The following is a 13,449-nucleotide window of genomic DNA, read 5'->3' on the forward strand; positions in this document are numbered from 1 at the left end:
TTCTATTTTAGAGCCTCAGACAGCCAGCCTCGCAGAACTGCAGCAGATTAAGGTCTTTCTGAAGCTGCTGAAGAGGCAGGAGAAGGAACTGAGGGAGCTGGAGCGGAGAGGAAGTAAACGCAGGGAGGAGCTGCTGCAGAAATATTCGGTACTCTTTTCGGAGTCTGTCTGCTATGGAGGCAAGAAAAGGAATGCTAGGAAAACCCAGAAGAAGAGGTAAATACAGCACAGGGTCTCCAGCAGGATCTGGCCTGTGGGTCCCCTCCCCAACCCAAAGCGGAGGGATCCCCAAGAGAAACACGGGCTCCCCTTCTCCGGAGGAGGTGCAGGGTGGTGTGGGCATCCACATCTCCCCGGGCTCATACAGTGTCGCGTGTTCCCACTGTGGGGGGTAGGAAGGTCAGGATGGTGGCGACATCTCTCGAAGCAGCACAGCTGCTGTGTCTGTTCTGCAGGAGTTTGACACCAGGTGACGTCGGTACACGTGCAAATCCTGTAGAAATGGCAGAAAGCATTGATAGCCGAGTTTTGGAACTGAGGGAGAGGCTGGAGATGGACCTCATCCAACTTGGGGAGGAACACCATGATGGGATTCGAAGAAAGAAAGAGCAGCACGCCGCAGAGGTAAGGACTGCAAGTGGCAACAGAAAATAGAGCCTAGGAGAGCCCCTGCAAGGACAGCCTGAAAAAACAAGTTTTTCACTAAACTGTGACATTGGAAATGTGGCCACGAGGCAGAAAACACCCCTCAGAGCAATTGTCAGGTCCGTGCAAGAGAATTGAGAATGTGGACAGTGATGCTTATTTGTTAGAAGCTACAAAAATCCAGCAGAAACTTTTTTAAAGGTCACAATTTGAAAAAAATGGAGAAGCATTGTTTTGGAGCACATCAGGCTCCATCTGCTTAAACTCTTCCGATAACTTAGTTTGGGGTTAACGTGGCATTTATTGGCTCCATGTGCTGCCTGGTGCCAGCTCTGTAGGAGCGTGGGGACGTGAGGCTGTACCACGCTTCTCACGGCTCCCTGCTTGATGCCTCCCGTCAGAGCTAGGGTGCCACACAGGTTTGTGGAAGCCCTGCAGGGTCACCAGTGGCAACCATCATTAAAGACATGCTGTAGGGCCAACCACACTCGCCGCTGTCATTCAGCCGGGACAGATGATGTGTGGGAACAGAGCAGCCATTAGTGCATCCAGGCTAATAAAAGGACAGCTTTGCAAGGGATCTAGGTCCTAGGGCCACCCCGCAGCACCGACAGCAGGGCTGGATCTCACTCCTCTTGAAACCCGGGAAGTGTTTTGCTGTTCGATTTAGAAGTCAGAGTAAGTGTCCGCGTAGGGTGTCACCTGTGAGTCCTGACAGTGCATCCGTGTCTCCCACACCTCAGACCCCCCCACCTTAAGCAAACACCAGCAAGAGACACAGTAACGCCTGGAGACAAAGGGCAGTCCACAAGATGGTGATGATAAATATGGCGTATGCCACCTGTTCCAATGAAAGGGGGAGGATTCCAGGATTTGGAGGCCTTTTTCTGTCATTATTTTCCAAAGGAGTTTGCGTCAGATCTTAAATCTTAGGTTCACTGCTGCACTGGAACTAGACAAGCACCTTGCAAGCTGTCTACAAGACCAGCTGGTCTGGCCTGTGCCAACCCTAGGGGAAAAAACCCTGCCTTTTGAGAACTAGCTTACCTGGAAATCACGCTGAGCACCAGAGACAGAAGCCAAAGCAATAAAACATCCTTGTCTCACAACTCTGTCAAAGACGGTGAGATTTACTGGGCAAGGCTACAAAAAGAATAGAAAAACCTTGAGTTCTTCCTGCAGAGCACATAGCCCAGCAGGCAGGGTTTCTCCTTCCAGGCTGTGCCTCAGCAGGCAGCGGTGCAGGCAGGGCTCACTGCGCTGATACTCTGCCAGCAGTTTCCACAGAGCAGAAGTGTCTCCACAAGACAGAAGGCCCATCCTCTCGCTGGCCTCTGTCGTTTCAAAGGTAAGCTCTACTGCTGCTTCCCACCTACCCACAAGTACAGGGAATCTGGTGCTGCCTCCTGCACAGAGAGAGGAAACTGTCCATAACGATAACGTAGAGGTGGGTGGTGGCTCACAGAGTGGCCTTTGGAGCCTTGGAGGAGTTGGTCCATGAGCATGGTGCAATCTGTGGGCGCATCTGAGCTCGCTGTTGTGGTGCACAGGTTTGCACAAAGCCTCGTGGATTAGCTGGCCCCTGGAATTCAGTGCAGGGAGGGATAAAGCTCGATCTGGTGGTTATTAGATACAGATGGTGTGCTGCGTCTCATCTTGGTTTGCTTGGTTTTGATCCTGTTTTTCATCCCTTGAACAGCAAGTTATGAAGATAACAGAGCTAGCCAGAGAGAAGCAGGCAGCTGAGCTGAAGGCACTGAAGGACTCATCGGAAAGGTAAACTTCGTATTTGAATAACGAAGTACTAATGCATAGCTCTTCTCTGGGGTAGCCTTTTCTGCTGTATCTCAAAGCACCGTAGTACAGACGGTGAGTGAATACAGGGGAAGAGAAGCGTTTCATTTACTTTGGTGCGCTGTGACACAGGGTCTCACAGTTACACAGTGGCCGCGGTGGGAAGACAGCTCTTGTGATCTCCAGAACAGCGTTTGTGCCATGAGGCACCAAACAGGGGACTAGTGTCCAAGCCACAGTAAGTAGCCTTGACTGACTAGTTCAGAAAGATAGGAAATAAGACTGCTGGTCACTGGGTGTCATCTCTATCTGCTGTTGTCAGTGCATCCCATAATCCCTTGCAGGGACTGATCAGCTCAGTCTAAGCAAATTGAGCATCTTGGTTCCGGTACTTAAATAAACTGTCAGAATCAATTCACCAATTTCTAGCCAGACATTGATCCATTTGTTCTTGCAATAACGTTGTCCTGGAGCTAAAATCCTGACTCGTTCCTCCTTCCCATTAAATCCTCGCTGAGGCTTTAGTTGCTAAGTCAGGCAAAACTTCCTCTTTTCGTGCCCTCCACCAAGACAGAGTCTCTGTTTCTCTCAGCTACGCGGCATATTCAGACAAGACTAAGAAAAACAGGTCGAGCAGCAGGTAATGGTTTGCTAGCAATACGCTGCCATTTAGTACAGTCACATCTACAGCTGGCTGTGAGGAGCTCCAGAAAGATTTAAAGCTTGAGCAATGGGCAGTAAAATGGCAGTTAAATTCGGTATGGATAAATACAAAATAATGTCAATGGAAAAAAACACCCATAGCTCAACTGTACCCAGGGATGAGCCATTGTCACTCAGGAAAGAGACCTTCAGCTGCTGCCGGTACTTCTCTGAAACAGCTCCTCATTCACAGCTCCGCAGTGCCTAACGTGGCAAACAGAATTTTTGGAATTGTATGGAAAAAAAAAAAGATTCAAAGTCACAATTATGCCACTAGCTCTGTCTCCATAGTGCAGGCACCTTTTCAGTATGGCATCGCCAACAAAGAGCTTTGAAAGAGCAAGAAGGGGGTGGCAAGGGTAGGCAGCAGTGAGGAGTAATTTCTGCACAAAAAGAAATAAAACAGACGCAGCTTGGAGAACAGATGATTGAGGGGGATGTGACAGAAGTGTGTAAAATCATGAATGGTATGGAGAAGAAGAATAGGGAAGTGATTACTGTTTGTCATGAGAGATGTGGGGCAGCCAGAGACGTTCCAGGGAGTACTTCTGTCACACAGCAGATCAACTAAGTTCTTTTCCTCTCAGGGCAAGGACCTGTGAAGTCCAAAAGTAGAGCTAAACTCCATTCATGGGAGATGAACACAGAGAAGCTGGAGGATAGACTGGAAACTGGGAAGGTGGAGCAGGGAAAACTTACCCTTGTTCTTTCTTACACTGCTCTTAAGCATCTGGTCCTTCCACTGTTGCAGGCAGGACAGCAGACCAGTGGGCCACAAGCCGATGGCCAGTCTTATGGCCACCTCAGCAGCTGTCCTGTTGTGATTGTTTTGTACCTGGATGGCCGGGATGAAGTACTGATGGTGTGCCAGCAGGCTCTTATGCCCTGCCACTACCACCTTCCTCTGTCTCTCTTGTCGTGTTCTCTGGCCTGCAGTTGGTGTGTTTGACGGCTACGTACGCCTCAGTCAGGGGCGCACAGAGCTGAGGTTTTGCAAGTTTTGTCCTTTTCATCTTTCCTAGTGGTTGATCAAATGCCTTGTAAGTGTTTATGCTTTCTGCTTTGCAAGTCATATCCCATAAATATGTGCCTTTTTGTTTGCTTCAGGTCTGCTTTTTAGCTCTCCTATAAAGCCATGTAGTTCCTTTTTTCTCTTTCTTTCTTTTTTTCTTTTACATTTAGCAGTGTAAGTACTTTCAGCAAGTCTCCTGCTGCTCCAGAGGAACCCAATGTAGGTATACGATACAACTAAATAATACAACATGTGTACATCTATTTTCTCCTGTCCTTTTGTTATGACTCACTTTTTTTTTTTTCAAAGAAAACATTACAGGACTTAAAATATTCTTAAGACTTAGGGCTTTCTGCTGCACAATCACTCAAACTTTGCTTTTCTGGACAGTAGAGCGCTGCAGAGAGCAAGCGTCCCTGGGGTTTGTAACCAGTCCTGTCCCTCACAGCACTCTTCTCTCCACAGCAATATTAAAGACATTAAGAAGAAGCTGGAGGCAAAGAGAGTGGACCGAATCCAAACCATGATGAGGAACACAAGTGACAAGGCTGCTCAGGAGAGGTACTGGGGTGGATGTCACCGGGCTCTGTCTGTGCGGAACGCTAGCTGTCCTGCTCCAGGCAGGTGGTGGCAGAGCCGCAGGTGCCAGGGAAGGTGTGTTGGCCTGTTCTCACTCCTGCCTTAGCATTTTTTCTCCACTGCCCCCCAGTACACAAACATATGCAGAGTGAAGCCAAACGCCTGCTCCCTAGCTGCAGCGGTAACCTCCTCCTGCGGTCTCTGCTGACAGTGGCTTCTGGAGCTTTCTCCATAGGCTTCATTTGTGTGTGTGTGAGGCAGCCTGCAAGGTCGGTTCCACGCACTGGACTCCTGAGTAGCCCGAGTGGAGCAGTGCCTTAGAAATGCCCCCTGCCCTGCCGCAGGGAGTAGGAGCTTGTATGGAAATGCAGGGGGAGGGCATTACAGATGGAGAAATTGTCCCTTGAAGACAAGCCTCCCACGCACCCGTCTCTTTGGCTCTTATGTGATATGTGAGCTTCTTGCTGACGTGATGACGCACCTTCCAGTCACTTCTGCTGAAGCCTAAGAGCACTTCCAAATCCTTCCTGCCTACCCTCCTGCCTTGCTGGGTATTTATCTCCCCGTAGCGTCGAAGGCAGGCCGTCCCCAGCCTCTCTAGAATCTCTTTGTAATCAGGTTCAGCCGCCCTCTCAGTGAAGAGTTTGTGTTTTGGCATATAATGGCTGCAGCCTTCCTTCCCCTTCCCGTTGTTAGAAACCTAACGCTGTGGTGCTGAGCCTGTGCGGTCAGGTACCGCGCGGCAGCAATCGCTTGTAGCAGCTTCACGTGTTCCAGGGTAGAGAAGAGGGTGCGCTACCTCCTTTGCTTCCAGCTCATAGCAAGGTCCTTTTGCTGTCTGTTAAGCTGAAAAAATAGATTTTTGCAGCCAATTATTTGGCTTATGTCTCAGTCAAATTTGACTAGTGTTTTATTTGCCTTTCCTAAAATGACAGCAACCTCTCACTGTGGGAGGACACTGAGAATGTAACACACCTGTCTCTGCGTGTGGGCACGGGCAGTCCTGTCTGACTGTACGGCACGTAGCGGTATTGATAAACAGCTTTATATAAAGACAACAGATGGATTATAGGGTTTTATACATTTCTTTTCTTTAAAGGTTGAAGAAAGAAATTAATAACTCTCACATTCAGGAAGTGGTGCAAACAATCAAACTGGTGAGTCCTCCTGTGACAATCTGCCACAGCATCTCTGCCTTCTGCAAAGTAGGAGTGTCTCGTGTACACCATCAGCATGTCTCTCAGACCGCGACTTCTCCGAGGCATTTAACTCTCATTAAATGGCTGCTGCGTCAAGGACTCTGAGTGGGGAATGCAGAGCGCCAAAGTGCAGCTGAAGACAGCTACTGCCCTTACTGAAGTAACGCAGGTCCATAAGGGCCTTGTCTCTCCAGGAGATTTTGCATTTCTAATTAAGGGATTATTTTTTTTTAAGCGCAGCTAATGAGCATTGTAACGCCGCATCTGTTTAATAATGTGGAAAATTTTGCAGAAGGGGAGGACACCCTAAAGATCTCATCTCGGCCCTTCAGGGATCCAACCCCTTGTTGAGCAGACAAGGGCACTGTGACATGCGCTCTATAACCCTGTGTCTCGCTGTTATAAGCTAAAGCATTTGTTTGTAAAAACTTAAATATGAGTGGAATTTTCTCTTTTTAATTTGTTCTTTTTATAGGTGACAGAGAAGACAGCCAGGTATCAGCAGAAACTGGAAGAGAAGCAGGCAGATAATCTGAGAACAATCAAGGAGAAAGAAAGTCAGGTAAAGGCAAAGCTGAAGCTCAGGGTCAGTGCTGTGTCCCAGTACAGTAAACCCACAGCACTCCAGGGCATCGGGCTTCCTGGCGCAGTCTGTAATTAATGCTACACTCATCCTCCCCACACACACTGCAGACACCCACTCCGCAGGAGGGATGCTGAGAAAATGAATGACTTAGAAGGTGGTTCTACAGGAGCCTCCACAGATCTAAGTCAGAGGTGCTGCACTCCTACACTCCCTGTGCCAGCACCAGCCTGCAGCTCGTCATGCAAAAAACCCCCCGTTCAACGTGTGATGGAAATGCGTCTTTAGAGGAGATGAGTCTCGTCCCTGAGCTCCTCAGACTCTCAAAACACACAAGCCGCACTCATGCTCTTTCAAGGCTGATGTGCAGTGAACACGCAGTCTCACTTCAGCAAACTGTGGTGCAAATCAGAATAATGTAAATCAGCAATACTCTCTGCTTTCATCTCCAGGGAAGCCAGAGATCGCCTGGGGGATGGAGATAAGTCATTCAATATAGGGTTGAGACCAAAATTATGAAGTGCTAACATCCCATCATATTGGTCTCTCTCAGAGCAGGTTTTTATACCATTCTCAGCCCAACTTCTGCTTAGCTTCAGCGGTCAGAGAGTGATGCGAGGTCTCTGTTTGCAGCTCCAGCAGGAGGCACTGGCAGAGTACGAGGAGAAATTGAGAAGCCTGAATATGGAGGTGCAGGAGCTGGTGAAGAACTACGCAAAAGCAGGCTTTCCTGGAGAGCCAGAGACTCAGAAGGAAGCAGTTCAGAGCGTTCCTGAGGGAGAACAAGGCTCTGCAGAACAACTGGAAGAAAAGACCCCAGTGGCGGAGGTGTCAAGGCTTGAAACAGCCCTGCCTGAGCCCCCAGGAGCTGAAACGGATGTCGAGGTTGAAGAAAGCATACTATGAGATGCTTCCCTTACCTACTGTTCCATTTCAAGAAGCTTTATGGAGGTCTGTGGAGAAGTTAAAGACCAGCTTGACAAACTACTACTATCCCTTTCCACTCTGGGGAACTCTTGAAATCCTTTAGGAATTTACGATTCTGTTATCCTAGCTATTGGAAGGCATCTGAGGAGATCACCCTTCAGGGAGTGCTTTGCTCTCTCTGTTTTCCACCGCCTTCGCACTAAGGTATTTAAGCAGCGTGAAAGGGCCCGTGGCTGAAGACAAGCTACTTGTCGGCACTCATGGCAGCATCTACATGAATATTTCCGTCTGGATTCAGACTTCAGTTTTTAGAGTAAGTTCCCTCATCGTTCATCGCATGCATCTCTTCACATCAGAGTGGTCTCAGATCTAGAGCTCTCTGAACAAAATTGAACAGCGAGACACTCTCCAGTAGCCCACCTCATACGCTCCTACCAGCTGCGCACTGGCCCAGAATGAAGCCTCCTGAACCCACCTAAGTGTGGGTGGCAGCTGCTCAGCAAAACCGTTCTCTTCTAAAGCAGCATTCCTGCTGGCAACACCACCTGCTAATGTGGATGCAGCCCCCGTCTGTAGGAGGAAAGGTCAGTTCGATAGCACCTCACGCCATTTTTGTCAGCATGGCACTTCCTTACACAACCAGTGCTGGCTTTTTAATTGATTCTCCACCCAGTCAGACGAGGACAGTTTTCAGTGTGTTGGTATCCACAGGTGACTTCTGTGGGAAAGGGCATTACCAGCGCTGCAGCTTTGCTTCTTCCTACCCTCCCCTTATTCCCGGGGGCTGATTCTCAGTCCTAATTCTAACTTTGACTCTCACAGGCCTTCAGGCAAGTTCTCAGCTCTGGATCCCTATCTCCTGAAGACCCTGCCAGTCTTGAGCAGGCTCCTTGGGCAATTATAATGCACATGATGGAGAGTCGAGGAGCCTCAACATTTGTTCCAGCTACCAAAATACACTTGTAGAGTTCTCATTTACAGCAATTTGACATTTTTAGAGCATCACTGAAACTTCTTCTCATGAAGCTACATTAGTTCCATATTACGGGTTTAGGATAACAACAGTTAACAACATTTCTAAACTGTTTGAAAGTAATTTTGTTGCTCAAATAAAGAGCCAGACAGTTATATTGCCCGTAAGATTCCCTTACACAGAAAGCGGAGTGCGGCTCGTAAGAAGCCACATTGAATTACCTATTCAAGTAGCAGAAAGCTGTTCTCTAGAGCTGCTTTTACAAGCTGCCATCCCACTTAATGACAACAGAGGGCTCAGCAGTGATCTGCAGAACCTGTTCCTTGCTGCTGGGAAAACCAAACTGCTCAAATATCCGTGTTCTTTTGGACCTTTGGGGGAAGACAACACGCTGCTCCTGCTGTTTGCTTTCCCATCACAGGAGTACGGCATACCTCAGCCCTCATAGCTTCAGTCACTTCCCATTTCTTCATGAAGTATGTCCACCTGTGAGTATGAGCAGCGCCCTGCTTTGGTGCCGTAACAGATAAGCCTCATTCCACAGCCAAGCTCTAATGAAAACTGCCTGGCCATATGACTTCGAAGGGCAAGTGGCCCTCAGGCTCCTCCAGCCCCAGCCCCGACACTGCTGCCTGGCCTCTCAGGCACAAAACCTTCCAGCCAAACACGCGGAGGGCCAGCGTCCCAATAGCCTGGTCTCGTCTCACAAGAGAGAAGGGGTAGGTGCCTCTTAGCTGTCTTCACACTTGCACTTCGTAGGACAGCAAAGCCTTATTTTGTGAATGCAGAACTTGCATCACTGTCCCCCCACCACCCCCCCCGCCTCCATGCAGGCTTTCTCTCCCCTGCTTTATGACCTTGTGCACTGAACAGCTTTGACACAGCAAGTTTTCACTCCTCCAGAAGGAAGGAACCGGAAACATATGGTCCAACTCTTTTCCTACCACCACTTAAGACAGGCTTTGCTTATGGATCCTAAAAAAGCAGGAAATAGCAATAATTCAGTACAGAGCAGCCACACCCTGGTCTGCCGCATGCCGCGTCCCGAAATAACGTTAGCCCAAGAATTGGAGTTTGTCCTGCCACAGTTCACTTGCACCAGGTCCCAGGGACTCGGCAGTGGTGGTCAGGAGATGTCCCGGGCAGGGGGAGGGGGGGACAGAGCTGACACACACCCCCACGAGTCATCTCTCCCCAGTCCTACATTTGTAAATAGTAAGATTTAATTAAAAGAAGTGAAAGAAAATATAATTAGGGTTACAAAAGGGAATGGGAACTGCAACTATTTTATCACAAACACTTATCCTAGAGACGAGATTACTGTAGGTCAAATCTTCCAAATCGGTCAAGGAAACAACAACCACCCCCCCCCCCCCCAAACACTGCTGAAGAGAAGTGGGGGGTATGGGACCCTCCCAGACCTCAACCCGCAGCTGAGCACCAGCCCCCTGGAGCCCCTTGTGCCGCTGAACCCTCACGCTAGTTATTTGGCCGTTCAGCTGCCTCTTGGTGCCACCCTGCAGCGCCGCAGAGGGGACAGTGGCTTTAAACCCCGCCATGGCCCAGAAATGAGGGACACCATGGTCTGAAAAAGGAGCTTCTTCCATCCTCTTGTTATCGAAACTTTTGCCCTTAATTTGAGACAATACTAGAAGAGACGGCTTCCTGACTGGAGAGACGGCCTCTCCCCGGAATGTTTCATGCCACTCTGCAGTGGGATTTCATAAAGTCCCCCCTCACCTTGGTCTTCGGGTTTCCGTCTTTTCTAGCAAAGTGAGCTCAGCCTCGGCAAACCTACAGCGTGCAGCGGTTGTTACCCGAGAACAGTTACACCTGGAAACTGCATTGCTAAACGCATTATGAAGTGCTGCTATAAAAAATGAAAACACCAACCCAAACCCCAGACACGGCCCAGCTCGAGTAGGTGGGAGAGAAGCTGTTCCAAACCTGGTCACACATCCCAGAAGAGACTGTACCTCCCCGCGGTGTTAACATAGTACTGGAATTGTCTATGGACTTATTTTTGACTTATTTATTTTCTAAAAAAAAAAATATAAAGCATTGCATTTCTTAAAAAAAATGGGTCACCTTCTTTTGTAATTGCAGTTAGTGGATATGGGAGCAAGTCCCAAGGGTTGGCCAACATACGCACGTGTGAATAGAGACAGCAGGTGCCCGGAGTTTTCTGCCATCTGTGCTCACAGTTCTTGGATTCAGCTTCTTCAGCTCCTAAACACGCGCTGAGGTGGGGTCTTAAACATCGTCTCCTTCTCACACGCATTCTCCTCTGCACGGCAGCGTTCCATTCCTCATTGTACTCTCTGCTCTCTCTCTACTCCCTTGTTCTAAGCAAATGACTCACAGTCCAAACCCCGCTCCCGGTCCCAACCGTCACAGGTCGCCTTGTCTCCCTGACAGCAGCCACCTCCTCCTCCTCCTCCTCCTCCTCCTCCTCCTCCCAAGCACGGGTCGGAGCAGCCCCTCAATGGGAGTCAGAGCTGTTCTGGCGAGTTCACGCTCCTGTGGGCTCAGTCCGGACCAGCACAGGGACTCCCTAGAGACAGAGTGTCCTTCACGGACACGCCAGGACAGCAGCACCGTGTCTTGCATGTGGAGCTGGCTCTGCCCCACGGCAACACGCGCCACTCGCTCTGATCACCTCTCCTGGCACAGCCGGGGCTCCCTGTGAAGCCTTCCTGCTGCGGCAGAACCGGCCAAGCAATGCCGGGGTGTCCCAGCCCGCACTCGGTCCCCAGGGCTGCTGGGCTCCATCATGGGTACAGCAGAGGACAGCCACGTCCTGTTGAGAGCAGGCGCCTTCACTCTTCTAGGACTGAAGCTTTCTTTCAGTAAGTGGTAAAACATCACTCCAGTTCCATCAGTTTTGTTGGTTTATAGAACAGCCTCGATCCCTGATGTCGGACTCACCCTGGGAGGTTTGAGGGCCTTCAGAAAAAGATGACAAACATCACAGCGAGGGACAGCCGCAGCCAGGAAGCACTTCAATATTTTGACTCAAACCAGGGTGCAGTGTTGGCACTTCCGAAGCGGGGCCTGTGTTCATTAGCCCCCGGCTGCCCACAGCGGGGCTGGCGGCGGAGATCGGGGATGGTGTCAGAAATTGTGTTGATCTGCTTGAGGGTAGGTTGGCTCTGCAGAGGGATCTGGACAGGCTGGACCGATGGGCTGTGACCAATGGTATGAGGTTCAACAAGGCCAAGTGCCGGGTCCTGCACTTGGGTCACAACAACCCCATGCAGCGCTACAGGATTGGGGCAGAATGGCTTGAAAGCAGCTCGACAGAAAAGGACCTGGGGGTGTTGGTGGACAGCCAGCTGAATATGAGCCAGCAGTGTGCCCAGGTGGCCAAGAAGGCCAACAGCATCCTAGCCTGTATCAGGAATAGTGTGGTGAGCCGGACTAGGGAAGTGATCATCCCCCTGTACTCGGCACTGGTGAGGCCCCACCTCGAGTACTGTGTTCAGTTTTGGGCCCCTCGCTACAGGAGGGACATTGAGGTGTTGGAGTGTGTCCAGAGAAGGGCTACAAAGCTGGTGAGGGGTCTGGAGGACAAACCTTATGAAGAACGACTGAGGGAGCTGGGGTTGTTTAGCCTGGAGAAGAGGAGGCTGAGGGGAGACCTTATCACCCTCTACAACTACCTGAAAGGAGGTTGTAGAGAGATGGGGGCTGACCTCTTCTCCCTGGTGACAAGTGATAGGACGAGGGGAAACGGGTTCAAGTTACATCAGGGGAGGTTTAGATTAGATATTAGGAGACATTTTTTCACTGAAAGGGTTATTAAACATTGGAATAGGCTGCCCAGGGAGGTGGTGGATTCACCATCTCTGGAGGTGTTTAAAAAAAGGGTAGATGGGGCACTGAGGGACATGGTTTAGAAGTGGCTCTTGTCAGGGTAGGCTAAAGGTTGGACTCGATGATCTTAAAGGTCCCTTCCAACCTCAACAATTCTATGATTCTATGATTCTATGAAATGGGATTAGCCCCGGAGCCACCGCAATCCTCACGCTGAGGAAAGACTGAAAAATGGAGACACGCAGCGAAAGCCCACCCGGGACAACCCTGGCCCCGAGTGGGGTAAAGTAGGATAAAGGCACTCAAACGAACGTTCCTGCAGAGGTTTCCCACAACACACAGTGAATCCCGAGCATCCCTCCAGCAGCACGAGGGCTCGCAGTCGCACCAGCACTCGGTTACTCACGAGGAGAAGCGCCGCCTCCTGCCTGTCCAGCGCTGTTTCTTCCCACAGAATTCAGGCATCCGTGAGGTTCCTCCATGCGGCTGCGGAGCCCTGCCCGTGTCCCTGCCTCCCGCGGGACACCTGCTGAGCGCAGGCGATGTGGTAGTTGGATCAGCCACGTCTCTCTAATGAGGCTGTTACATACAGAAACCAAACTCAACAATAATTAAAACAACAATAGTGCCTGGTCGGACACTGAACAGCAGCAGATTTCGGCACAATCTTAGATTCTTCCCATGTTTTCATCTTTTCTGTGGCATATTCTAAATCTCATTCTCTACCACTAAATTGTCTTGCCCAAAATACTTATTTTTATAATGAGTCCAAACTTTGTAATCTATTCTTAAAAATATTAAATAATGGGGATCCCTGAGCAAAGAGGGCTCCAGCCATAACAAGGGATACGAACACAAGACCCGGTACCCGAGGGGTGGGCACGGGGACTCTCCGAAACAAGAGCGTTACTGACAAAAGACGCAGCAGGGGAACTCATCAGCACCTTTGCAGGCAGCTTCCCTAACGAGAGTCCAGCACTGACATTTAGGGAGAAAAGAAAAAAAAAAAACCCTAAAAGACTAACACGGCACACGCTTTCCGATGAGACGCCCACCCCGGGGAAAGCGTCCCCGTGCTGTCCCGTCACGATCCAGTGGGAACTGGTGGTAGTGGGGAAGCCGGGGTGCGCACAGCTCTCGCGGGAGCTGCTGCGCTGTAACCGTCATGCCCTTCACATCCTCAGAGCTTCACCGGCACGAGTGAACGCCCGAAGGTCGC

The 13,449-nt window shown here is 50.0% G+C and overlaps 1 protein-coding gene and 1 pseudogene across 4 annotated transcripts in view; both read left to right on the top strand.

Moving 5' to 3' along the window:
* The window catches only part of PLCB2 (phospholipase C beta 2), a 64,012-nt gene extending 53,232 nt beyond the window's left edge, over positions 1-10,780 (top strand). For 3 of the 4 annotated variants that reach the window (XM_063332800.1, XM_063332798.1, XM_063332801.1), the window contains exons 26-32: positions 12-216; positions 456-624; positions 2,345-2,421; positions 4,619-4,807; positions 5,832-5,889; positions 6,407-6,493; positions 7,148-10,780. In XM_063332800.1, the coding sequence (XP_063188870.1) occupies positions 12-216; positions 456-624; positions 2,345-2,421; positions 4,619-4,807; positions 5,832-5,889; positions 6,407-6,493; positions 7,148-7,420 (1,058 nt within the window). In that variant the 3' untranslated portion in view covers positions 7,421-10,780. The remainder of the gene's footprint in view (positions 1-11; positions 217-455; positions 625-2,344; positions 2,422-4,618; positions 4,808-5,831; positions 5,890-6,406; positions 6,494-7,147) is intronic. The other variant, XM_063332799.1, reaches the window with a different exon arrangement.
* Positions 10,781-11,187: 407 nt separating this feature from the next.
* On the top strand, positions 11,188-12,402 carry LOC134514174 (uncharacterized; annotated as a pseudogene).
* The last annotated feature ends 1,047 nt before the right edge of the window (positions 12,403-13,449 follow it).

Source organism: Chroicocephalus ridibundus, chromosome 4, assembly GCF_963924245.1.
Source record: "Chroicocephalus ridibundus chromosome 4, bChrRid1.1, whole genome shotgun sequence".
Taxonomy (NCBI): domain Eukaryota; kingdom Metazoa; phylum Chordata; class Aves; order Charadriiformes; family Laridae; genus Chroicocephalus; species Chroicocephalus ridibundus.